The following is a 25,431-nucleotide window of genomic DNA, read 5'->3' as shown; positions in this document are numbered from 1 at the left end:
AAGCCTGTGTCTTTTGGTTGGAGCATTTAATCCATTCACGTTTAAGGTAATTATCGATATGTATGTTCCTATGACCATTGTCTTAATTGTTTTGGGTTTGTTTTTGTAGGTCCTTTTCTTCTCTTGTGTTTCCCACTTACAGAAGTTCCTTTAGCATTTGTTGTAGAGCTGGTTTGGTGGTGCTGAATTCTCTTAGCTTTTGCTTGTCTGTAAAGCTTTTGATTTCTCCATCAAATCTAAATGAGATCCTTGCCGGGTAGAGTAATCTTGGTTGTAGGTTCTTCCCTTTCATCACTTTAAGTATATCATGCCACTCCCTTCTGGCTTGTAGAGTTTCTGCTGAGAAATCAGCTGTTAACTTTATGGGAGTTCCCTTGTATGTCATTTGTCGTTTTTCCCTTACTGCTTTCAATAATTTTTCTTTGTCTTTAATTTTTGCCTATTTGATTACTATGTGTCTCGGCGTGTTTCTCCTTGGGTTTATCCTGTATGGGACTCTCTGCGCTTCCTGGACTTGGGTGGCTATTTCCTTTCCCATGTTAGGGAAGTTTTCGACTGTAATCTCTTCAAATATTTTCTCTGGTCCTTTCTCTCTCTGTTCTCCTTCTGGGACCCCTATAATGCGAATGTTGTTGTGTTTAATGTTGTCCCAGAGGTCTCTTAGGCTGTCTTCATTTCTTTTCATTCTTTTTTCTTTAGTCTGTTCCACAGCAGTGAATTTCACCATTCTGTCTTCCAGGTCACTTATCCGTTCTTCTGCCTCAGTTATTCTGCTATTGATTCCTTCTAGTGTAGTTTTCATTTCAGTTATTGTATTGTTCATCTCTGTTTGTTTGTTCTTTAATTCTTCCAGGTCTTTGTTAAACATTTCTTGCATCTTCTCGATCTTTGCCTCCATTCTTTTTCCGAGGTCCTGGATCATCTTCACTGTCATTATTCTGAATTCTTTTTCTGGAAGGTTGCCTATCTCCACTTCATTTAGTTGTTTTTCTGGGGTTTTATCTTGTTCCTTCATCTGGTATATAGCCCTCTGCCTTTTCATCTTGTCTGTCTTTCTGTGAATGTGGCTTTTGTTCCACAGGCTGCAGGATTATAGTTTTTCTTGCTTCTGCTGTCTGCCCTCTGGTGGTTGAGGCTATCTAAGAGGCTTGATGGGAGGCTCTGGTGGTGGGTAGAGCTGACTGTTGCTGTGGTGGTCAGAGCTCAGTAGAACTTTAATCCACTTGACTGTTGATGGGTGGGGCTGGTTTCCCTCCCTGTTGGTTGTTTTGCCTGAGGCAACCCAACGCTGGAGCCTACCTGGGCTCTTTGGTGGGGCTAATGACAGACTCTGGGAGGGCTCACACCAAGGAGTACTTCCCAGAACTTCTGCTGCCAGTGTCCTTGTCCCCATGGTGAAACAGAGCCACCCCCTGCCTCTGCAGGAGACCTTCCAACACTAGCAGGTAGGTCTGGTTCAGTCTCCCCCAGGTCACTGCTCCTTCCCCTGGGTCCCGATGCACACACTATTTTGTGTGCGCCCTCCAAGAGTGGGGTCTCTGTTTTCCCCAGTCCTGTCGAAGTCCTGCAATCAAATCCCGCTAGCCTTCAAAGTCTGATTCTCTATGAATTCCTCCTCCCGTTGCCGGACCCCCAGGTAGGGAAGCCTGACGTGGGGCTCAGAACCTTCACTCCAGTGGGAGGACTTCTGTGGTATGTGTTCGCCAGTCTGTGAGTCACCCACCCACCAGTTATGGGATTTGATTTTACTCTGATTGCGCCCCTCTTACCGTCTCATTGTGGCTTCTCCTTTGTCTTTGGATGTGGGGTATCTTTTTTGGTGAGTTCCAGTGTCTTCCTGTCGATGACTGTCCAACAGCTAGTTGTGATTCTGGTGTTCTCGCAAAAGGGAGTGAGAGCACGTCCTTCTACTCCGCCATCTTGGTTCCTCCCCTGGCCTCTGTGTTCTTACTTGGTAGAGATCATCAGACTATCTTACTGCTCAGTGTGTACGATGCATTACTCATTGGCAGATTTACTGTACACCTACTGTGTGCCAAGCACCGTGCTGGGAACCATTTACTTAGTGGTGAGAGAATATGAAAGTCCTGACCTCATGAGTTCCTAGAATACATATAACAGCCGATGGAGATGGAGTTCTGAATCAGCATTTTACAGTGCAAATTTAGGGAAAATAAACGATTAAACATTTATGGTACCCTATTTAATGCAGCTGGAAGGGGGTCAGGAAACCTGCAGTGTCCTTGCCTTATTTCTGGTGAGGGCAGTGGGACGAGAGAAGAGGATAAGAGTTTGGACTCAGAAGCCAGGCTGCTCATAATCAAATCTGGGCTCTACCACCTCCTAGCAGTTCAACCTCTGACAAGTCCTTTCACCTCTGGGACACTCTTCCCTCATATATAAAATGGGGGTAACAGCACCCACCTCCGAGGGCAGGGCACCTAGGGCACAGCCAGGAGCAAGTCAGCACTCAGTGAGTGTTAACCAAGGGGCAAGAGGGCCTTGTCAGCACAATGCTGACACCTACTGGCCATTTTACATGCCAGCTCTTCATCCTGTGAAAATAGTCCCAACCAACCACAGTTGACCCTTGAACAAGAGGTGGGTGGGTACAGGTGCCGATCCCCACTTTCCCCCTCCCGCAGTTGAAAATCTGCGTATAATTTATAGTGGGCCCTCCAAGTGTGTGGTTTCGCACGCAAAGATTCAACCCATTGTGGATCGTGTAGTGCTGTAGCATTTAGTATTGAGAAAAACCCTTGTGCAAGTGGACCCGTGCAGTTCAAACCCGTGTTGTTTAGAAGGTCAGTGTACATCCATTTTCTGTAGCGTAATACCTCAGCCCTGGACCTCTCTCTTCAGACCCTAAAGGGTTAGGGTATTCTGCACGTGTCGCTGGAATAATGCTCTTTCAGCCTGGGAAGCAGCTGCTTTAAAGTGAGATACCTTGCAAGGTAAAAAGCAGAGACACTGCCTCGGAAATAATTGTTACTGTTTCTTGAACACTTATGTGAGGCAATTTAAACCTCACAACTGCTCTGCAAGGCTGGTCCTATGATCCCCACGTTATAAATGAGGGAACTGAGTCTTGGAGGGGTTCTGACTTGATCAGGGTCACAAAGCTTGTGAGAGGGACTGGGCTCTGAACCCGAGGCCTGGTCCGAGGGCTGGAGTTCGTTTAAAAATGCAGAATACAGGGCTTCCCTGGTGGCGCAGTGGTTAAGAATCCGCCTGCCAATGCAGGGGACACGGGTTCAAGCCCTGGTCCAGGAAGATCACACATGCCGCGGAGCAACTAAGCCCGTGTGCCACAACTAGTGAAGCCCGCGCACGCTAGAGCCCATGCTCTGCAACAAGAGCCCACGCACCGCAACGAAGAGTAGCCCCCGCTCACCGCAACTAGAGAAAGCCCGCACGCAGCAACAAAGACCAGCATAGACAAAAAAAAAAAAAAAAATTCAGAATACAGAAATATATAAAGTGAAAAATTTGAGTGCCTTTATCTGCCTTCTCTTCAACCCATGCTCAGAATTTAACTGTATTTGTCATGTATCCTCCCAGCTCTTTTTCTATTCCTTTCAAATATCCCACATCCCCATATAGATGCATATGCTCTTTTCTTTTAAAAAAAACCAAGGGCTTCCCTGGTGGTGCAGTGGTTAAGAATCCGCCTGCCAGTGCAGGGGACACGGGTTTGAGCCCTGGTCCGGGAAGATCCCACATGCCACGGAGCAACTAAGACCGTGCGCCACAACTACTGAGCCTGCGCGTCTGGAGCTTGTGCTGCGCAACAGGAGAGGCCGCGACAGTGAGAGGCCCGCGCACCACGATGAAGAGTGGCCCCCACTCACCGCAACTAGAGAAAGCCCTCGCACAGAAACTAAGACCCACCACATCCAAAAATAAATAAATAAATAAATAAATTTTTAAAAAAACTCTTAAAAAATAAATAAACAGAGCACTAAACTGTAAAAGAAGTGTCAGGAGGTCCAAAAATATGATTTTCCCCTTGATGACTGCAGTAAGGCTTTAGAAATATACAGGTTTCCCCCCTTCCTGAAAGTTCGAGTTCCACCACTTTGCTTTTATGAAAGCCCTGCGTTACTACCTGTTTTCGCTAACCGAAAGAAATCCAAAGAGAATTTTCATTTTTACGAGAGAAAAGCCGTTGCCATACTAATGTAGAACTTCATAAAAGTGCCGTGGCTCAGTGCAAACTTTCAAAAGCAGGGGATACCGCTACATCTATCTAAGTCAAATTTCTTTAAAACAATTGGGGGGCCTCCACTTCGTCAGGACTCCCTGAGATGCTGCTGAGAGTCAGATCCTCAGCAAACATTCAGTGAAACCCGCCGTGCGCCCGGCTCTCGGGCTCTCACTGGAACTCGGCTCACTCAGGTCTGCATCTAACAACTGATTCCAACACAGTACATTCTTTTTTTTTTTTTTTACAATGCATTCTTTCAACTTTGATTCAGTAAGTGTTTACTATGTGCCAGGCCAGCAGTGTGCTAGAGCCAGTTCGTACGGTGAGAGTTGACTTCTAAATTTTCAGGAGTACTGAAAACTAGAAACAAACACAGCCATTATTAAGAACTAAGTTCCATAAATTTGGGCTTAAATAAATTGTATTAAAAACAAAGGTAGTAAAAACTCAAAAGTCATCACTTCTTAATTACGCTACTACGTTGCACATTTTTCTATCATCTCCGTTCTTGCCGTTATTTGCATCTACTGTGTCTGACTGGTGGTGTGCAGTATCTCCTCTCCGTGAGGCCGTGCCCCAAAGGGTTAGCAGAAATCCTTGAGCGAGTCCTACCGAACAGCAGATAGGAAACCGCCTGTTAGAAACCCCTCTGCTTGCAGCCTCCTTTACTGATTAAGCCTGCTTATTTGTTTTTTGTTTTTTTTTTCCCATTCTCTAACTGCATCCCCTCCAAGCTCCACATAGCCTAGGTAGTGTATCACCAGACTTCTAAACTGCCCTTATAGATAACGCTTCTGACGTATAGGTCACTATAGTAACGGGGGGGGGGGGGGGCTTGTTTTCGCGAACTTTGGAGTTGGCTCCTGCCCAGTTCAGGCCAGCTAATACTAGTTCGGACCACCGACCCTAAAACTGCGCCTGCGCAGAACACTGACTGCCTCACCTTTCCCCTGCCTCCGATCACCTTTCCCCACACCTAAGACCACCCTGCTTCTTTATCCCATAAATATCTCAAGCCTCCGGCCTTCTGGGATGCGGGCCTGAGATTTGTTCTCTTGTCTCCTTCCGTGAGGACCTACGTCATCAACACACTCTCTGCTGCAAACTTCAGTGTCTCCGTGTTTGGCCTGCTGCTCCTGGGGCACACAAACCTGGTTTGGTAACAAATGCTGAGTTCAGTTTCCTCGTATTGGTGGCTTGAAATCGGCCATGGTGGGAGTATTTACACCAAGGAAATCTACATATCTACAAATTAATTCCTTGTTGACTGTTTACTTAAGGAAGTGAGGGGGGAATATGTTAATAATGCAGATTAAACTTGAATGTGTATGGTGTCTGCAGCCTTTACCTCATGAATAGCACAAGTTGAGGAACTACTCTTCCAGTACTTGACACTATTATTCGACTTGGCAGAGAAGTTCCTTACTCACGTCATCAACCTGTGAGTGAAGCTCCAAAGAGTGCAGCTGGGAAGGAGGAAAGTAACTGAAGAAAGTTTGGAAGCAGTGAAGATCCAACGTTGGGTTTCACTTTACTTTTTTTTAAAAAATTTTTTGGCCGCGCAGCACAGCATGCAGGATCTTATTAGTTCCCCGGCCAGGGATGGAGCCTGCGCCCCTGCAGTGGAAGCGTGGAGTCTTAACCACTGGACCCCCAGGGAAGTCCCCTATTTCACTTAACTCTTAACTTAAAAGAAAATCAGCCAACATTCGGGTCATAGCTATATTCCTTTGGCAATGGGGTGAGCAACTTATTCGCTGAAGGGGATAGAAATCAAGCATTTATCCGTGGTCTGACTTTGTGACACTACAGAATTACAAAAACCCACACTGGATTTTGCAAGGCACACCAAGGTTACAGCCGCATGTAACTTACAATACAGAGTTGTGTGCCGTTGTCCCTACACACACACACACACACACACACACACACACACTCTTTCCGGGAGCTGGTGCAGAGTTGTGTACCGTTGTCCCTACACACACACACACACACACACACACACACACACACACACACTCTGTCTCTCCCAGGGAGCCGGTGCTGCCCACTGTGCTCCGCGAAGAGCTGGCTCTGGGGTCCCCGGGGAGCTCGGCTTGGGCGGGGCGGGAGCAGACAGGCTGCGAGCCGCCCTTCCCAGAGCCACCGTTAGGGGCCGAGAGCGAGGCAGGCGGCAGCTTCGCGCTTTGGCCCCCCGCGCGGCCCGTCGCCCGGCGCCGCGGCGGGAAAATCCGACTGGGCCTTCCCGGCCGCCGCCTCTTTCTGTCATCGCGGGCCTGTCAGGATCCGCTCGCGGTGATGATGGAGGAGGAGAAGGGGGCCGAGGAGCAGCAGCGATTCTCTTACCAACAGGTACAGGAGAATGCGGTCTTGGCTGGGCTGGGGTAGGACGGCGTCTAGATTGTGCAGGGGAGAAAAAGGCCCTGCCTCCGCCCGCCCTCGCCTTCGTGCCGGGGTCGGAGGGCGAGCTCGGGCCTGCTCGGGCCGGCTCCGGCCGCCTGGCGCCTGCGCTTAGGCCGGCTCGGCTGCCGCGGGGGGTGCTGGGAGGCGGTTTCCATGGTATCGCGGATCGGAGCGTGCGGGCGGCGGCGCAAGAAGGGAGAGTCCGTGGAAGTTCCTGCGGCGCTCCGCGGAGGCCGGCGGCCGGGGCCCCTCTGGCTTTGGGGCAACCTCATTCTCCTCGGACACGGTCGTTGTGAGGCGCCTGGCACGCGGCACAAGCTCTAAAATGTTGGCTCCCGTAACCCCTGCGCTCTCCGTCCTGCCCGCGAGGAGACAAGCCTCAGACCCTGGTGCAAACCCAGGTCGTCCGGCTCCCGAGCCCATCGGATGTGGGTTCGAATATCGACTCCGCCCGGAGGGTTGTGTTGACTCTGCCCAAACTCAGTTTTCCTAGATGGAAAATCGGGGTGATAGCAACCAGCTCTCGGGGTAGTTATGGGTATCCAGTCCTTTAGTCAGCACCGGAATAAATACCGCGTGGCAGAGGCGTGAGAACAGTGTTGTAAAGAGGTGAAAACCAGGCTGGCAACCTCAGGGAGGATTAACCGAAGAGACACGGGAATGAGCTCCTAAGGTTCAGACGCTGTTTACCCACTCCCTTCCTTTATTTGAAGTTCAAGCCTTCAAGAAAAAGTTGCAAGAATAATGTGTTCATCACCCATATGCCCCTCACCTCGATTCACCGATTAACATTTTGCTGTATTTGCTCCCTTGCTCCTTTTTTTTTTTTTCCCTTGCTCTTTTTTTCGGAATTATTTGAGAATTAAATACACTTGACACTTTATCTTTAAATTTTAATACTTTAGCATGCTTCTCCCAAGAACAAGGGCATTCTGTGACATAATCTCTGGTCACGCTCAGGAAGTTTGATATTGATAAAATCCTATGATCTAATGTCAGTCCATATTCAGTTTCCCCCAGTTGTCCCAAAGATGTTCTTTTTTTTCCTTTTTATTTATTTATTTATTTTTGGCTGCATTGGGTCTTCGTTGCTGCTCGCGGGCTTTCTCTAGTTGCGGCGAGCGGGGGCTACTTTTTGTTGCGGTGCGTGGGCTTCTCACTGCAGTGGCTTCTCTTGTTGCGGACCACGGGCTCTAGGCGCGCGGGCTTCAGTAGTTGTGGCACACGGGCAGGTGGGATCTTCCCGGACCAGGGCTCGAACCCGTGTCTCCTGCATTGGCAGGTGGATTCTTAACCACTGCACCACCAGGGAAGCCCCCAAAGATGTTCTTTAGTGGTCTTTTTTCCATCATCCAGGATCCAGTCGGGGATCATGCCCTGCATCAAGTGGTCCTGGCTCCGGTCTTCCCTGGAACGGTTCTCCACCTTCTTTGTGTTTCATGACATGCGTGGTTTCCAGGAGTCCATTCATGGCACAGGTGTGGTGGGAGATAATCTCTTTGAGAGCAGGGACTGTCCTTTTCAGTTTTGTGTTCTCAGCGCCTAGTACAGAGCGTGGCTCTCAATAGACAACGCTTACTGAGTAAGTGAGTAAGGCTGCAAAGATGGACTGAGAAATTTGAACCTCGTTCTCTATGCAGTGGTGAGCGGGGGGAGGATCCAGCCATTCACTCAGCCAGCTGTTCTTGCCACTAGGTGGACAGCCGTGTACAACACTTGAAGGGTCCTGCCCTCGAGGTGTTTAGAGTCTAGAGATTTAGCCTCTCATGTTCAGCATCGAAGAAGGCACTTAGCCCGTTCCAGGAGGTGGGGGGGAGGGGCCGGCAGAGAAAACTTCTGGAGCGGTCGGAAGGATCCGTGTCCTGTTCCCCCGCCCCTAACCTCACCTCTACACATACCTACAAAAGACCCCTTGGAGGGTCTTTATCCCTCCCAGGGTGGTGGTCTCTTTGTCTCCTCCCACCAATGCCCTCCACTTACCTACTCTTGTGACATCTGAAACTAAGGAACGTAGGTCCCTTGCTTATCTGCCTGGCCTCTACTCTGGGGTCCTGGACTTGTGTTTTTGCAGTTCCGTGAACACTTGCTGGTAGAGTTGATACTGTCTTGGGTTCAGCTGTCACCATGTCCACTTCAGCTCTGTTTCCAGCACAGGTGGAGCCCACACAGGGCTCAGCAACTTTATTCACATGAGACGGAGACCTTGGCTTAGCTTGTTTTGCCTCTTTACTCCTCCGCATGGGGTAGAGGCATGTTTTCCAGTACCTGAAAGGGTTGCTGAGGAGCAGTGAGGGTCCTGTTGAGGTGGGCTAGCAAACCAGCAAATCAGAGGAGGGTCCGACGCAGCCTCACGAGCCTTTCCCTGCGTTGTCCTGGTCATTCGTCCTGTCTCATGCAGGACTGGGGCTGGCAAGGACTTGAAGCACGGGGACGGGGTCCTTTTGCATTTGTTTGATTAACCCCCACGTGGGGGCAGAAATCCCTGTCTTTTTTCATTGTGTTGCCCAGACACCTAGCACACGCCTTCACGCAGTAGGCACTTGGCACATAAATGTGGAATAACTGAGTAAAGTCACATAGATGCCTCCCAAGTACCAGTCTGCCTTCATTCCCTGCTGAATTGCCATCATAATTCCTTACCTTTACTTGACCTAAATCATAACCATTAACTAGAAAGTAATGTTTCTACAAGTCACACTCCAGAGGGCCCCATTAATTTTTTAGTACAGTTGAAAAGTCACTCAGCCATTATGGAAAGTGCTGAAGGAATTAGGGTGAGCAGACCCTCTCCTTGATCTTAATTTTTTAAGATGTGAAAAGCTCTTATTTGCAATCTTACCCATGAAGTGTTTTGATTTTGCTTCAGAGGCTAAAGGCAGCGGTTCACTACACTGTTGGCCATCTTTGTGAGGAAGTTGCGTCGGACAAAGAGATGCAGTTCAGCAAACAAACCATTGCAGCGATTTCGGAGGTGACTTTTCAACAGTGCGGTATGCAGCCACGGTCTTCCTACAGATGTATAGAAAGCCCAGAGGTTGATTTGCCTGGGAGAAATGTGCGGGGGGGTGCCGTGGCGTGTCTTACCAGCAGACAGAGAACATTATCATTGGACACCGTTCATGAAACGTTTCTTTTATCGGCCGTAAGATTCAGATAGCTTATGGAAAGAACTATTTTTTTTTCTTTCTATTACCCTAACACAGGGGCATCAGCACCTTTATTTTATTGTGCTTTAAACTGCCAGGAACATTAGATATAAATTTCATTGCTTTATAACTTTTTTATATCACCCACAGTTTATTTGACAGTTGAACTTGCAGCCTTGGTATTTGCTTGACTTTAGAGGAGATTAATGTCCTCCTAAGCCCTAACTCGTAGCAAAATTTAAAGTTAGGGATAGTTTCTAGGAAGGAAAGGTGTAGCCACAATTACCAAAGGCTTGTAATGAAGGGTGGAGGAGGCCAGGGAGGACAAGGAGGTCATAATGAATCCAGTGATGGACCTGCCTGAAGGGCCTCCTCTCATCTTTAAAAGGATTTGTTGTATTAGTCACTGTACTTACTGTAGACATTGAGATTTCACTTTTCTCCCTCTGAAATAAGATTGAGATGGGGGTTGGATTTCCTTGGTGGTCCAGTGGTTAAGATTCTGTGCTTTCAAAGCAGGGGACACGGGTTCGATTCCTGGTCAGGGAACTAAGATCCCAAATGCCATGCAGCACTGCTGAAAAAAAAAAAATTGCTATAGGGTAGCTAAAGCACATCTCTTTTTCTCTTTCAGAAAATTTTGCCAGAGACCTTGAAATGTTTGCAAGGTGGGTAGAGAGCTTGATTGTGGGATCTTTGTTTACATGCTATTGATACGCCCCATCTGGTGGTGAATTTCAGGAGAGCTTTAGCTTTTTTTTTTTTCCCCTGTGTTTTGTGGATGCTCAGTCTCCAGTCATGATTCTGTAAGAAGGTAACACCTGCTTTAATCACTGTCCATTCAGACTTGATTTGGCATTTTTTGACGCTTTCCAAGTATTTTTTGTTAACGGAACCAAAGTTGTTCAGTTCCAGGTTAAAAAGGTATGAATCATGTCTCCAGGGCTCTGTGCACAGGGCGTGTGCTTTTAAGGCCGTTTGTGCAGGTGGTGCGGTGCTGGGACGTGGGGCTGGGTGCCCGGGCTGGGCTGCATCGTGCTCCGCGGGGGAGCTCGCAGGTGTCGGGATAATACAGCCCGCGGCCCGTCAGCCCTGCATTTGCTGAGCTTGTTACGAGTGAGACACACGCTCCTTGGAAAGTGTGTGACTTACTTTCAGCTGGTAAAGTGTTCGCTTTTACAGGTGATTTATGCTCCTCTCTTCAATTAGTACTGCAGGTAATTGAAAACAATTGCAACGAATTGCTTTCATGAAGCAGTTTGAATGAGGAAGGCCTGAAAGGGCCAAAGCTTTCTAATTTGCTCCCACTTCTGATTTGGTGCCAGCCTCTCCCACACCCCATACTTTTCACCTTGCTCCTATTAGCTCTTTGTTTCTCCGATGAATATTTTGAATGAATTACAGCAGTAGGTTCTCAGAGGTCAGGCTCTAAATCTTTCCTGTTCCTGTGTATGAGTCCCTAAAAACCGCTTAGCATCTTCAGCCTGGCCAGAAGGGATAAGGATGATGTATGGGATACTGATAGCTTATATGGCTTATCATTGTTCATTCAGGCGGTTGCCCCTTACCTGTGCCTCGTGCCCACCCCCACTCTGAGTCTCCTGCGAAATACGTTTACTACCTTTACTTACCATTTCTTTTCTTCTTTTTTTAAAAAATATGAGCCCTTTATATTACAAAGGAAGACACAAAAATGTAAATAAGTAGACAAATGGTTATTTGATTTGAACATAGAGTTTATCAATACAGATCACCTCAGCACTATTGACATTGTGGACTGGATAATTCCTTGTTCTGGTGGTGGCTGTCCTGTGCATTTTAGGGTGTTTAGTGGCACCCCTGGCCTCTACCCACTAGATGCCTGTAGCAAGCCCTCAGGTGTGAGTTTCCTCGCCATTTCTGTGTTAGTTGTGGGAAAAGACTTTAAATACTTCTAAATACCAGGAGTAAAAATGAAATTAGGGGACTTCCATGGTGGTCCAGTGATTAAGACTCCCCACTCCCAATGCAGGGGGCCTAGGTTCGATCCCTGGTCAGGGAACTAGATCCCACATGCCGCAACTAAAAGATCCCACACACAGCAATGAAGATCCAGCGTGCCACAACTAAGACCCAACACAGCCAAAAAAAAAAAACCTACAGAGATTTTTAAAAATTTAAAAAGAAATGAAATTAGAACTATTTAGCATTGTAACACATTAAGCTTTCAGGTACTCTGTTTTTTATAGTTTTTTTTTTAATAGTCATCATGCTGTACATTACATTCCCATGATTGTCTTTTTTTTTTTTTAATTTATTTCATTTATTTGGTTGCGCCGGGTCTTAGTTGCGGCAGGCATGCTCCTAAGTTGTGCCTCATGGGCTCCTTAGTTGCAGCTCACCGGCTCCTTAGTGGTGGCACGTGTGCTCCTTAGTTGTGGCATGCGAACTCTTAGTTGCGGCACGCATGTGGGATCTAGTTCCCTGACCAGGGATCAAACCCGGGCCCCCAGCATTGGGAGCGTGGAGTCTTCACCACTGCGCCACCAGGGGAATCCCTGTGTTTTTTATAGTTACGTTAAGTCCATTTCCTTTTGCTGGGCACTGGGGCAGAGTGGTGTGTGGGTATCACTTAGACTGTCAGCTCCACAAGGAAGGACGTCATCTTTTGAGTAAAGGAGTCTGTGTAAAGGCTATCAGCCTATGTTCTCCGAGTGAGGCTTTACTAGGAGGTGCCTCCTCTTCTGCGGTGCTCACGTGGGTGCACCAGGGCTCCTCAGACGTCCTCCCAAGGACCCTGAGCGAACACAGGCACAGATTTTCTTAGAAGACTCATCCGTTGTCTTAATTTTACATTTGTTTTCAAAATAGTCCAGTTTGCTCTCATATAAAAAATCCTGTTTTAAAGTTTATCACTGAATAAAATTGATGTTCCCAGAAGGTCAACTTTATCCTGTGGTTTTGGGTTTTCCCTGTCACATAGTCCCTGCCCTGAGAACTACAATATGATTACCCCAGTTTGAGAAGTCTGAAATACATACTGTTTCAGGTTGGCTGTATATTAAATAGTCTTTGGAGGCTGGGAACCTAACCAGTGTTTGTAACGTTGTTTCTATGAAATAAAATGCATTTAAATTGTAAATACTATACACTCAATTCACCTGTAAACTTTGGAAGATCATCTCCCAATTTAAGTTGTGAATTTCCCTTATTTAGCTTTGAAATCTCTAGTCACCTAATATTGTTAACATGTTAAAGATGAAACATTTTGAAGAAGATAGATATTCTACAGTAAATAAATTCTAGGGGCATTTTGGGAATAATCTTTGAAACCTGTGTTGCTAAAAGTGTTATATGAAAAATCCCTTTGTTACGTTCCCTAGAGTAATTTTCTGGAGCCAGAGGTTTGATTTAGGAGAATCTCTGATGTGCAGTGGCTGGCATAGGATATACCTGCTCCTCCATCTCGGAAAGTGGTAACATTAAAACATGGTGCAGAGGGGACTTCTCTGGTGGTCCAGTGGCCAGGGCTCCATGCTCCCAATGCAGGGAGCCCAGGTTTGATCCCTGGTCGGGGAACTGGATTCCACATGCCACAACTGAGAGTTGGCATGCTGCAACTATGAGTTGGCGTGCCACAATGAAGATCCCGCGTGCCGCAACTAAGACCCGGCGCAGCCAAGTAAATAAATAAATAAGTATTAAAAAAAAGAATAAAGAATATGGTGCAGAGAAACCAGATGACAAGCTGAGTGGTGGAGACGATCGACTCTGCTGTTCCCTAAATGCTTCTCGTGAACAGATAAGCTAATCTTACTCTGTGAATAGTTCAGTGTGCTGCTTCCTCTTACCTACTCCTCGTATGGCACTTTACCAAGGCGGTAATGCCGCCAGAGCAGCGTGATCGTGTGATAGAGATGAAGGCCACGGTGTGTCCATGGCACCTAATGTCCTGCACACAGGGAACCTGTGGACTGGCTTCATACTTTGTGGCTGCTATTTTATCACCTTTTTTTTTTTAAATTTGTTTATTTTATTTATTTATTTTTGGCTGCGTTGGGTCTTCGTTGCTGCGCGCAGCCTTCTTCTAGTTGCGGCGAGCCGGCTTCTCATTGTGGTGGCTTCTCTTGTCGCGGAGCACGGGCTGTAGGCGCGCGGGCTCTAGAGCACAGGCTCAGCAGTTGTGGTGCGTGGGCTTAGTTGCTCTGCGGCATGTGGGATCTTCCCGGACCAGGGCTCGAACCCGTGTCCCCTACTTTGGCAGGTGGATTCTTAACCACTGTGCCACCAGGGAAGTCCTCTGTCACCTTCTGTCTGACTTTTTTCCCCCCTTTCCTCTGTTCTGGTCCTTGCAGGTGGCTAGTTAGAAGTTATCTTCTGACATGGGTATTATATCAGGACAGGCAGATATTGTCAATCATGATGAGATGGCACATGATACTTTCACACTTAGCAGGATGTGAAAGACTAACTTGGCCAAATTATGGAGTATAATTTCTGTGATTTTATCTTTAACTCAACAGTGAGGACTTACTACGTGCTGGCCACTTTGATAGTTATTAAGGATACAAAGATTCCTCCTTATTCCTGCTTACAAAGTTCCTACTTATTTTTGGAGGAAGTTAGAAATGGCAAGGAAGGGTGTAATTCGAGTAATAAATTATTGAATAGAGCTTATTATCTCCAATTACCTTTTAAAGCAGGCATAGGAGGACTGGGACAAGAACTTGAGTCCGTGTTGTGAGCAAGAAACAGACTCCAGTTGAGAGGATGTTCTTTGTTCTAACTGGGCTATTGTCGCGGGGATGCGTTGTCTCCTAGTTGGGAAATGGGGTGTTAGGAGACACCTGCACAAGCTTTTTCCTGCAATGTAGCCTTTGGAGAAGAGCTTTAGGACCTTGGTGTAAGTGAAGCCATGCTTCATGGAAATTCTCTGTTCTTCTATTTAATGTCTACTTAAGCAGAGACGATCTTTGTATCGTGAGCTCTGTGTCATTCTCTTTTCACTGAAGGTGCTTCACTGACCTGCTTCTTGCTTTTTGTGTGGTGGCCTCTGTGTCCATTGTGACCAAGCAGGCCATTTGGGAAGGGTTTAATGCCCCTCACTCCTTCCCCTGCTCATATTCTCCAAGCATGCTGGCCCTCAGGTGGAAGTGGACAGACGGGCTTCTGCTTTCTCTCAGTCTCTTTATTTAGTTGGTATCTTGGCTCGTCACTTCACTCATTTTTGTGTCACTGTTGCTTAATGACCTTAATCTGAAAAGATGGGCTACTTAGAGATCCTTGCCGGTGTGAAGTCTGGCCATGAACTTCTGTGTTTCATCAAAACTTTAAATAATACCAAACATTTTGGTGAATTGTTTCTGCCCTTTCTACAGACATGCGAAAAGAAGCACCATTAACACTGAAGATGTGAAGCTCTTAGCCAGGAGGAGTAATTCACTGGTGAGAGATGAATTTCTTTCCTCACTCCCCTTTCCCATCAGAATACATTATTCCCAATTAATCACTTGCAGCCATGAAGTGATTCCCCAGGGCACCTTGCATTAAAAACGAGAGATGCTTGAACCATTCAGACCTGCCCGTAATTTATAGGCTTTCTTTCATTATGATGGATCTTACTAAGCCAATTTGAAATTTTCTAATCAGTGCTCTCTGGATTCATAATTTGCCTTTTTTGTAATATCTCAAAACTTTGGTCCCATGTTTCACTTGGAGCATGATGTCAGAGACAGGTCGCAGGCCAGAGTGTATGGGGATAGTTTCGTTATGGCGCCCACAGTTCTTTTGGGCCAGGTATGGAAAGAGTATCTGTACATCTGGGATGTGCAGGAAATTGAGCACATTGTCTGTCTTTTCAAAGAAGTCTAGACATCATCTTGACCAAGCCCTCATTTTACAGGTGATGCTGTGATCATCCCAGGCTAGTAGCTGTGGCCAATGGCAGATCCAGGACACCTGTGAGGTTTCCTGACTTAGTCTGATCCTAGCAGTTAAAATACTTTATGTTCCTCCCCAGGATGTGAGCTCCACGAGGGCAGGGATTTTTGTGCCCTTCTTCTCTGCTCCATCTGCCGTGCCTACAATAGGGCCTGGCCCACAGTAGGTGCTCACGAGTAGTTGCTGAATGAATGAACTTGTGTAGCACTTGGCAGTTTACACAGGACTTTTATTGATAATATTTTACATATATTATTTAAAGCTCACAACTACCCTCTGAGGGTTTTCAATAACATGACTAGATAGCCCCATTTTACAGGCTAGGCTACTGGAGTTAAGTAACTTCCCAAAGTTAAATAGGAAGTTTTCTGGTTGACAGCTGAACCTTAACCTTTGAACCCTGAATCTAGTGCTGTTTCCACTGGGCTGTTCTCTATCTCTGCTCTTCTAATATTATTTCTCCAAAGTTTAAGTCAAGGTTAAGGATGATATGATTCCTAAGTAAAATAGCTCAGGTGCCTCGTGGTGCCGTGTATCAGTGGAAAAGACATTTCTCTCTCCTCATAAATCCTGTCATAACTGTTACTTGGTCAGCTTCAGTGAGCAATTTCTGTCTTTTGCCAAGGAATCGTCAGTGCAAGTCATCTTAGACTATTAATTGGGAAGTTTCCTGCTTAGTGCATATTTGTCTACTTCAGAATGTTGTTTTTATTTTGGATTCTTAATTTTTTTTCCATCTGACAGAAACTTATTACTGAAGAGTTGGAGCTAAATTTGTGCATTAGAATAAGTCTTCCCTGAGGGCAGGGACCTTGTCTTATTTCCCTTGTATCTCTAGTATCTGGTACACAGTAGTTGCTCAGTAATTTTAGTTGCATAAATTTAGGGGCATGTTGACTATATTTGTGCTTTGTAGAGTATATTTGTGATTGGCATGCCTTCTGTAAGCTACAAGTTTTAATTCTTTTGATTTTTCAGGGAACTCCTCCTGTTTGGTAGGATATGTAGCAGTGAGTTGACTTTTGAGGTTGATTCCTTCTTCCAGAAAAAATTTGAAGCTGTGTTTAACTCTAAGGAATGTAACCCAGGGTGGGAGTGGTTGGGAAACGGTGTAGATTTTTTTCTCCCCTTAGGTTTATAAATGGCTTTGCAACCAGATAAAAATGTAGTTAAAAAAAATTTTTTTATAGCTAAAATACATCACAGAGAAAAATGAAGACATCGCTCAGTTTAACCTGGAACGAAAAGCAAAGAAGAAAAAGAAGTTAGAGGATGAAAACAAAAATTCAGTGGAGCCAGCAGAGGCTGGTGTAGTGGAAAGTGAGAATTAAAGTCTGTCGCCGTTTGGAAAAAGCAGCCTTCAGGTAGAGCCACTAAAAACACGTATTGCCAACAAAGGGTTTTGAAAGGGTAAGTGGAGATTACAAAAAAAAAAAGGCTTGGGGGCTTTTTGTACTGTATTCTCCAAGTCACTGACTGCAAAAGGTGGTTTAAAAGAGAACTGGAAACTCTTAAGCAAAATACTCCCATGTCTTACTGAAGCACATGAAAAAAGTGTGTGTTTGAATGGTATATATTGGAAATTGTATCTATTGCAATTAATAAAATTGTGTTAGCAATTACATATTATTGACTTTTTCAAGCAAAAATCATAGTTATTTTTTCATTCTTTTATATAATTTTTCAGGCTGACAGTCCCTGAAAGATGAATAAAGCTATATTTATTTAGTCCTTTTTTTTTTTTTTTTTTTTTTTGGTTGCCCTGCAAGGCATGCAGGATCTCAGTTCCCTGCCCAGGGATTGAACCTGGGCCATGGCAGTGAAAGCACCGAGTCCTAACCACTGGACCACCAGGGAACTCCCTATTTAGTTCTTTTGATTACCAATACTGATTTTTTAAAAAATTAATTAATTAATTTATTTTCGGCTGCATTGGGTCTTCGTTGCTGTGCGCAGGCTTTCTCTGGTTGTGGCGAGCAGGGGCTACTCTTCATTGTGGTGCGCGGGCTTCTCTTGTTGCAGAGCACGGGCTCTAGGTGTGCTGGCTCAGTAGTTGTGGCTTGCGGGCTTCAGTAGTTGTGGCATGAGGGCTTGGTAGTTGTGGCTTGGGGGCTCTAGAGCGCAGGCTTAGTAGTTGTGGCGTATGGGCTTAGTTGCTCCGCGGCCTGTGGGATCTTGCCGGACCAGGGATCGAACCTGTGTCCCCTGCATTGGCAGGCGGATTCTTAACCACTGCGCCACCAGGGAAGCCCCTCAGTATTGTTTTTTTTTTTTTTTTTTTTCCAGTATTGTTTTTTAAACCCGCGTCACTTGTGATCACAAGGTAAAAGGGTGGGTGTTTGGAAATGGTCCTTTTTACATTTTAAAGGTGATTTTCTCCAGAAACACAGTTTATGTGACTTTTCTCTGGCTATTTTGTAATTTTACTGGGCAGAAGTTTTGCTTGAGAGGAAAACCCGACTACTCCTCCAGAACACTTCAGCTGTGTGTCCTCTGTTTTAGTTTGTGAGAGACGATGCTTCCAGGAGCCCCAGGTCTGCTGCCTTCTCCTTGGGGTTTATTAGGCGTCCAGGGCGTGCCTTTTCCCCGCTGGGGCGCAGGAGTAACGAAGAGGGAGCGGCGTTTCCAGAGCCCGTCCTGTGTGCCGGGTGCTGCTCTGGGTGCTCCTGATACTTCTTCTTCGCAGCTTTTCCAGGGTTTTCTGCTTCATTCCCTTTTTACTGGTGAGCAAGCTGGAGCTGGAAGACGTTCACCAGCCACCCAGGATCTACTGACCAATGGAGATGGTGCTCACGTCTGGAGTGATGACTCTAGACTGGGTGAGAGAGAAAAGGGCGTGCAGCTGGATAGAATTTATACCGTCCATGCCCAGATATGATCAGCAAAAGATACCCCAGAGTCTAACTCTCAAAAGGAGATGCTGAGCTACGGTCGTAGTAAAGCGTTGAATTCAAACTTCACAGTTTCAGGTTCTGCAAATATCTAATCATTTGGTCTCCGATAATAATTGTAACACCTTTGTGTCACATCAGTGAAAGAAATGTGAATCATGCAGGCTTCCGTCCTTACGGTACATTCCAGCCAAAGATCTGTATGTTAGCAGTTAGTTTCATTTTCAGGTAAGCTGTCTTTAAACGCCTCATCACGGAGAGTTTTGAGACTAGATACTGTGGACTTTCCATCGGCTGACAAATCTAGACTTGCTTCCTGATTTCATAACTCTAATAGCTGTACGACTTTCTGAAACTTTGTGTTCTTATCAGTGAAATAGAGTTAATACCTCTCGCAGCAATGTTATATTCGACGATAAAAGGAAATTGGTAGAACCATTATAACACATCTTGTTTCTATAGATTTCTGTAGCTCCAGAAACTCAGAATACACGTGACTCGAAATGATGAACCCGTGTGTACCCTGGGTGTCCTGTCCCTGATTAGAGGGTTGTAGAGGGCCCCTCCTGGCTGGCGTGGGTATTTTGACATGAAGTTTTCTAGCCAGATGAGAAAGTTGACTTGATGTTCACGTAATCTTTTGGTTTATTTGGCACAATTATGTATGACCTGTTCATATTTTAGACAAGTGTAGTACAACACGTTTTTCGGGGATTATAACACAGGGGTGGCCAGACTTTGTATGCAATGGCTGAGCTACTCCCTGAGTTCTCAGGGGCTGCCTCTTGCCCACCGCATGTTCCGATCAGGGTTTAGTTGACTCCGGAATGTCCATGTGATGTCAGTCATCCTTTCCAGTTCCACCTTTGCTGACAGTGGCAGCAGGGAGTGGTAGAGGGCTCTTGCTCACAGGCTTGCTTCCTCAGAGTCCTGGAAGCTCATCTGAACTTTAACTAGATTTATTAACCATGTAGCCAGATGATTGACCGTGTAAAGCAGCAGATGTCTTTGACATAAATGTGGCCTGGTAGCGTAGTTGGGGCAATTTACATTTATAATGTTTGTTGTCTTCCTTGTTACACCAATTTCTCAAAAAAAATTGAAATAAAAGATCCTGTGTTAATTTTTTATTACTCAGTTAACGATCCAGGGAAGTTTCAAAGCATCCCCTTCTACACACAGCAGCAGCTGGAATGCGCTGGGGTAGGTCTACACTGGCTCATACACAGCTGATACCTTGAAACCTAGGTGTCTGGGAAAGCGTAATCAGGGCCCGATTACTACCTTTACTGAATTGCAGAATCTGTAAAGAACCCTTAGAGGTCGTTTAGTCCAATCTCCCCAGCAAGTAGGAACCCCTTCTGCAGCACTGCTGACTGTGGTTCCCCGGGCTCTGCTGAATTCCTCAGGGACAGAGCGCCCTTTCTGTTACTGGACACTGATGGTTGCAGGTTTCTTCTGTATATGAAGAAGAGTCTTCCACCTTCTATCTAGGTCCTACTTCTGCCTTTTAGAATAAACAGTCTCCCTTTTTCGAAATCACACGGTACTGTGTTCCTTTAGTCACAGTTCCCGTGGTACTTCTTTTCAGAAGCACACGTTCTTGCATAAAACATTAGACCGTCGGCTCCCTGTGGGCAGGCTTTGGGGTGGCGGATGGTGGTGGGTGCCTTGTGTAGTGCTGTGCACACACGGCAGGCAGGCGCCCCCGAGTACTTGTTCCCGAGTCTGAGATGTGCTGGGTGGTGAGGAGGAGCCTTTGCTTGAGTTTCATGGCTCTAACCAGGGGTTTCCAACGTTTTGTGGCAGGGAGCTCTTCTTTATACTGTGGGGCAGGAAGGACTAAGGATTTAGGGTATCTTCTTAGTAACAGTTCCTATCGTGAGGGCCTTCTGTGCTTTCTGCTTGTGTTAGGTGCTTATCATGATTTTATTTGGTCCTCACAGAGTTCTGTGAGGTAGGCAGTAGGTACGGTTTTTATCCCCATTTTATAGATGAGGAACCCGAAGCCCTAGAAAAGTTAATTCAACGGCAAAACCAGGATTTTAGTCTAGAGCCGTCACCTTGAAGTACTACGATATGTCGCCATCTCCTTGAAAACGGCCAGTAATGAGATCACATGAAGCCTTCTCCAACCCGCAGCACATAACCCTCTTTGCACCGAAAATTTACTTTTCTCTCAATTGCAGAGTGTGTATCCTGCCCCTTAGCGGGGCTGTAACAACTCTGTCGGGGTGGAGGATGTGGCTCCCTTGTACTTCTAGGTGGCACATGCCAGGCGCTCAGTGTTTAATGAGGCCATTGAATAAAATCTGGGAAATATTCTAAGGCTATAAGAAGCTGGCTGAGCTGCCATGACCTTCTCATCTGCAAGAATATCTAAACATTTTTAACACCATTTGTGGGAGTTAGGCAAAAAATTTATTGTGGTACCAAAAAAAGGACTAAGCGATATGCAGCGTATGATCCATGGGTCGTCAGGCCGTGCCGATTTTACCTAGAATCTCAAACAACAAGCCTGTGATGCAATGAAATTTAAGGTTGAGATTTCCCTTGTGAAGGGGTGTGAACCAGGATCTTGGAAAACCGAAAGCTTCAATGTTCACTTCTGGAAAGCGCTGTCAGTTCTTTGGTTGCTTTCTTCCATTTAGAACCTTGCCTTTGACATTGGTCACCTTAGTAGGTCAGTGGTGGATGTTTCGGATTTTCCTAGCCGTCTCAGTTAGGTGAAGAGGGTCTGCGCATTTGTTTGTGTGCTTCTGAACCGGGGACCCATCAGGAGGAGCCAGGAGGTGGCACGGCACAGAGGGCTTCACGTTCTGGAGTTCTCAGCAGCGGGGCTGTCATCAGGAGGAGAGGAAGCCCCAGGAGCTGGTCACGTGCAGGGCATGCAGTAAGAAGTACGTTTTACACTTCACACACACAGACACACACACACACACAGAGCAGTATTTATCCTTACTCAACAGGATGCCCTCTAATTTTTATTTCATTCAAAAAAAGTGCTAGTTTATGAGCCACTAGTGAGTGGCCAGTAGCGGATGAGAAACACTGGTTACTGTAGTGTCAGCTCATTAGAATTGTGGGATCTCGGCTCCTCCTCGTACCCATGACATCAGAGTCTGCATTTTAATCTTAATGAGGTGATTTGGGTCCCCGTCACAGTTTGGGAAGGCCTGGGCCAGAGGACAGTGTCTGGCCTGCTGGGCGGGGCGGTGGTGCTGGGGAACCATCACTTGGGTCGCCCTTGCCTGCGGTTTGGAGACCAGTGGGTGCTGAGCGGCTCCCCGAGCCCTCACCGTCTCCTTGCTTCTTCTGCCCAAGCAGATGCAGTCATACTTTTACGTGGGCAAAATTGCAGATTTTAAGCTCCTTATCCAAGGCTAATTTTGTATTCTGTTAAATCACTTGGTTTTGTTCTCATGGCTTCCTGCTTGCTTGGGCATAATTACGAGGAGGTAGAACTTCTTCAGAGGCAAGTGCACTTTGCATTCTAAAGTAGGAGCAAATCCACTCAACACTGGAAGAGATCTGAGGCTTTAATGAAGGGGTTAAATCCAATCCGAAAGCACTTTTGTGGGCACTGATTGCTCAGGCTTATGCGTCACTGCTTGAGTGTGAAGGAAGAGGGGGTACAGGCTTTAGACAGGCATATATACAAAAAAACAGCTGCAGGTTGAGCTTAAAATAACCCCCTGGTCTCCAAAGAAGAGACCCAAGTCCACAGAACACTGATTTCGGGACTGCCAAGCAGGACGAGCAGCCGCAGGGCTGGAGCGAAGTGCCGGTCAGCCTGCAGGATGCTGCCGCCCCTCTGCCTCCTGCCGCCGCCGCTGCCCTCCCCCTGGAGCGCGGCCTCGCCGGCCACGACAGTGCGGTGAGTAGTCTGACTCGGCCGCACGCTAACCTGCTTGTGGGCTGTCTCTTTCCTTGGCACATCTGGCCACCCCTACGGACTCCCCAGCATCTCCACGGCTGAGTGTGTGTGCAGGACAGGCTGCAGGGCTGGACTCTGCAGCGTGCCCCGCAGCTGCCCTGCGCCGTGATGTCCACATAGACCATGGATTCTTGTTTACCTTCAGTTGTTGGGAAGTTTGTTAGAAAGCTCTGAAACTAAGGGGAGCTTCTTCAAGCCAGCAATCTCCACCTGCTAGTCTTTGAAACATTTAGTGATTACACCAGTCTATTGCAGTGCAATCATGGAGCTGCCACTGTGGTATTAGTCACACATACTTCTAGAATCTTAATTTATATATACAGCACATGTTCTCACTGGCTCAGATTAATTGACATCATTACATTTTCCGTTGTGAGAATTTGTAATTTCATGACATGACTTATTTTTCTCTTTTTCCCATTTTGAAAAAGTTCCAAGAAAGAGTACATAAAGTTGACCATTAAAAATGGATTTTTCTCTGAAATTATCAGCTGAGTTCCAGACAAGTCATTCATCGTCAGATTACTCCTAGAAGCTCTCTAAGGAGTTTGAAAAGCCAGAATATATCGTCTCAAGCTGATCTGTCTCAAAAAGCAATTTGTGGACAGCCAGGAGGAAGACCAGAGATGGGAAAACCAAGCTAAATTAGCCTGGTCCACCTTAGGGGGCTTCTTAGCTGCCAGTCACTTGTCAGGGAAAATGATAGATTTCTTGACCTCTTCTAATTAAGAACCTCAGCAAAGATTAGGGGCAAAACAAGCAGATTTTCCTTGATGGAAAATTTTCAACTTCTTTTCTCTAATTAGAGCAATTTCGTTAAGGTGTTCTCTTAACATCCTTTAAATAGAAATGTGATTTATTGTTCTGGAGCTTTTTTTTTTTTTTTTAAAGGAATTATGTATCTTAATGCTGGCTGAACCAGGTGGTTGATTTGTCTTTCTTCTGTCCTCTGCTTCTCTTTAAAAGCATATGCAGGAAGTGGCAGAAATAAAGAAGAACAGCCTGTTGACTTTCCTTGCGTGGTGGTATGAGTGGGCCTCCCAGGCCAGGGCAGTGTCCTTTGTAGGAGGGGAAGCCAGGGAGGTGTCCAAACGGCAGGAAGTCCTGCCCCTCCAACAGTCCACGCGCCGAGATAAAACGCCCTGCAAGAATTTCTTCTGGAAGACCTTCTCCTCCTGCAAATAAAACTGCACCCATAATTACTCATGCAAAGAAGTGTAACGATGTATCTGAATAAAATGTATTAATCAGCCGTGATCTTTCTTCTTTATGCAGTTGTCTTCTCTTTCTCGTGTAATTTGGAAAGTAGTTTTTATTTAAACTCCAAAAACACCCAATACTGAGTGTCTTGAGTAACTTGGAACCCAAAGAGAGTATTTTTGATAAAGATTTTTGTGGCTTTTTCCGTTATTGTCAATGCAGCCATGGGGCTTTCCTTCCACCTTCATTATGTGCTTACAGGTTGTTCGGTCCTTGTCTTCCTTGCTTTGATTTAAAATAGCTAAAAGCTACATATTTAAGTGTTCAGAATAACATTAGAGTTTATTTTGATATAAACTGTCTAATTTAAACAATATTTCCCCTATTAAAAGCAATTTTTTAAAAATTATTTTTATTTATTATTTATTTATTTATTTATTTATTTATTTTCTTGGCTGTGTTGGGTCTTAGTTGCGGCACATGGGATCTTTTATTGCAGCGCGTGGGCTCTTCGTTGTGGTGCGCGGGCTTCTCTCCCGTTGCGGTGTGCAGGCTCACTTGCCCCGTGGCATGTGGGATCTTAGTTCCCCCGACCAGGGATCGAACCAGCGTCCCCTTCATTGGAAGGCAGATTCTCAACCACTGGACCACCAGGGAAGTCCCAAAAGCAATTTTTAACATTGTGCTCAAAGAACAAAATGATTGTTCCTCATGTTTTAGCTAAAATTAATTTAAAAACAAATGTCACGCTATTAGGCAGACAACATCATGTTGACATGCTTATAAAAGTTACATTCGAAACTGCTGTTAAAAAGTACCTGTACTAATTTTAACTAGTAAGTTAATATTAATTTGTTACAATTCTTTTTATGGAGGAGAGCTTCAGGCTTATTTCAGATCAAGCATAGTGAGCAGTGCTGTAGCCTGATTGCCTCCACTGCTGATACAAGGACTTCCAGAATCACAGGATCCGGACTTCATTTGGAGACCGATGCATATGATATGTGTATAGTTGTTATATTTTCCCTTTCCTCAGTAACTTCCCACAGAAGTGAGTGGATGGTGGGTAAACGAGGGGGAGATTCCTTTCTGTGTGATATAATGCAGAGCAACTGTCGAGCCCCATGTGGACCAGCATCTGGGTCCCCTGAGATGGAGGCAGGAGTAAACAAGTGCTCAGTTCCAAACCCTAATCAAATTTCAGTTCTCCCCTGTAGCCCTGAAATGCTTCCTTGATTACACATATTGTTTATGGCTCTTGAATCACAGACTCTAAAGAAAACTTCCAGCGTGAAGTTTTTCACATGCTAAACTTTGAAGCTTAGAGATTGAAGCCTGGAGTTACAGAAAGTTTCTGAGGGTCAGGGCTATTATCAGGAAAACCGGCAAAGGCTGGCTGGAGGGCATTGTGATATTTTCTTCTCTGGACACCAGGGGAGCAGACTAACGGAGTGTGACTGCTGACCGTTCGTTCTGTTTTCCACAGAGCTGAGCTCATATTCATAATTACTAGCTGAGTAAAGTATAATGTGATGGAAGTGCCTTAATAGCATCCACATTTCCAAACACAGCAGCTTTCAGAGACCAGTAATTGGGTCAGTGCGCTGGTGGAAGATGCCTGCCTGAAAGGCCAGCTAACCTTCAGAACTGAAGATTCTTCTAGAAGAAAAGCATGCTGTTTTTCAGTTTCAGTTGGGGTCATACATACACAGTCCTTAAGACTGGAGA

General features: G+C 45.9%; 2 protein-coding genes across 3 annotated transcripts; both read left to right on the top strand.

Moving 5' to 3' along the window:
* The first annotated feature begins 6,305 nt into the window (after window positions 1-6,305).
* On the top strand, window positions 6,306-17,299 carry CENPS (centromere protein S). Of its 2 annotated transcripts, none has more exons than XM_082461566.1 (5): window positions 6,306-6,559; window positions 9,477-9,600; window positions 10,391-10,424; window positions 15,114-15,180; window positions 16,866-17,299. In XM_082461566.1, the coding sequence occupies exons 1-5, from the start codon at window positions 6,506-6,508 to the stop codon at window positions 17,004-17,006; spliced, it is 420 nt and encodes a 139-aa protein (XP_082317692.1). In that variant the 5' UTR covers window positions 6,306-6,505; the 3' UTR covers window positions 17,007-17,299. The 2 variants fall into 2 exon arrangements, with proteins under 2 accessions (XP_082317692.1, XP_082317693.1); XM_082461567.1 differs by lacking the exon at window positions 6,306-6,559 and adding an exon at window positions 9,314-9,384.
* A 4,689-nt stretch (window positions 17,300-21,988) lies between these two features.
* LOC309659101 (cortistatin-like) lies at window positions 21,989-23,755 on the top strand (the record flags this gene model as incomplete). Its single annotated transcript, XM_082458374.1, has 3 exons — window positions 21,989-22,041; window positions 22,275-22,443; window positions 23,470-23,755. 3 exons carry the CDS (start codon window positions 21,989-21,991, stop codon window positions 23,686-23,688), a joined length of 441 nt encoding a protein of 146 aa, XP_082314500.1. The 3' UTR covers window positions 23,689-23,755.
* Between the last annotated feature and the right edge of the window lie 1,676 nt (window positions 23,756-25,431).

This window comes from Balaenoptera physalus (assembly GCF_965194825.1).
Source record: "Balaenoptera physalus genome assembly, chromosome: 1".
Taxonomy (NCBI): Eukaryota; Metazoa; Chordata; class Mammalia; order Artiodactyla; family Balaenopteridae; genus Balaenoptera; species Balaenoptera physalus.
This window is presented reverse-complemented; position numbering and strand designations above follow the sequence as displayed.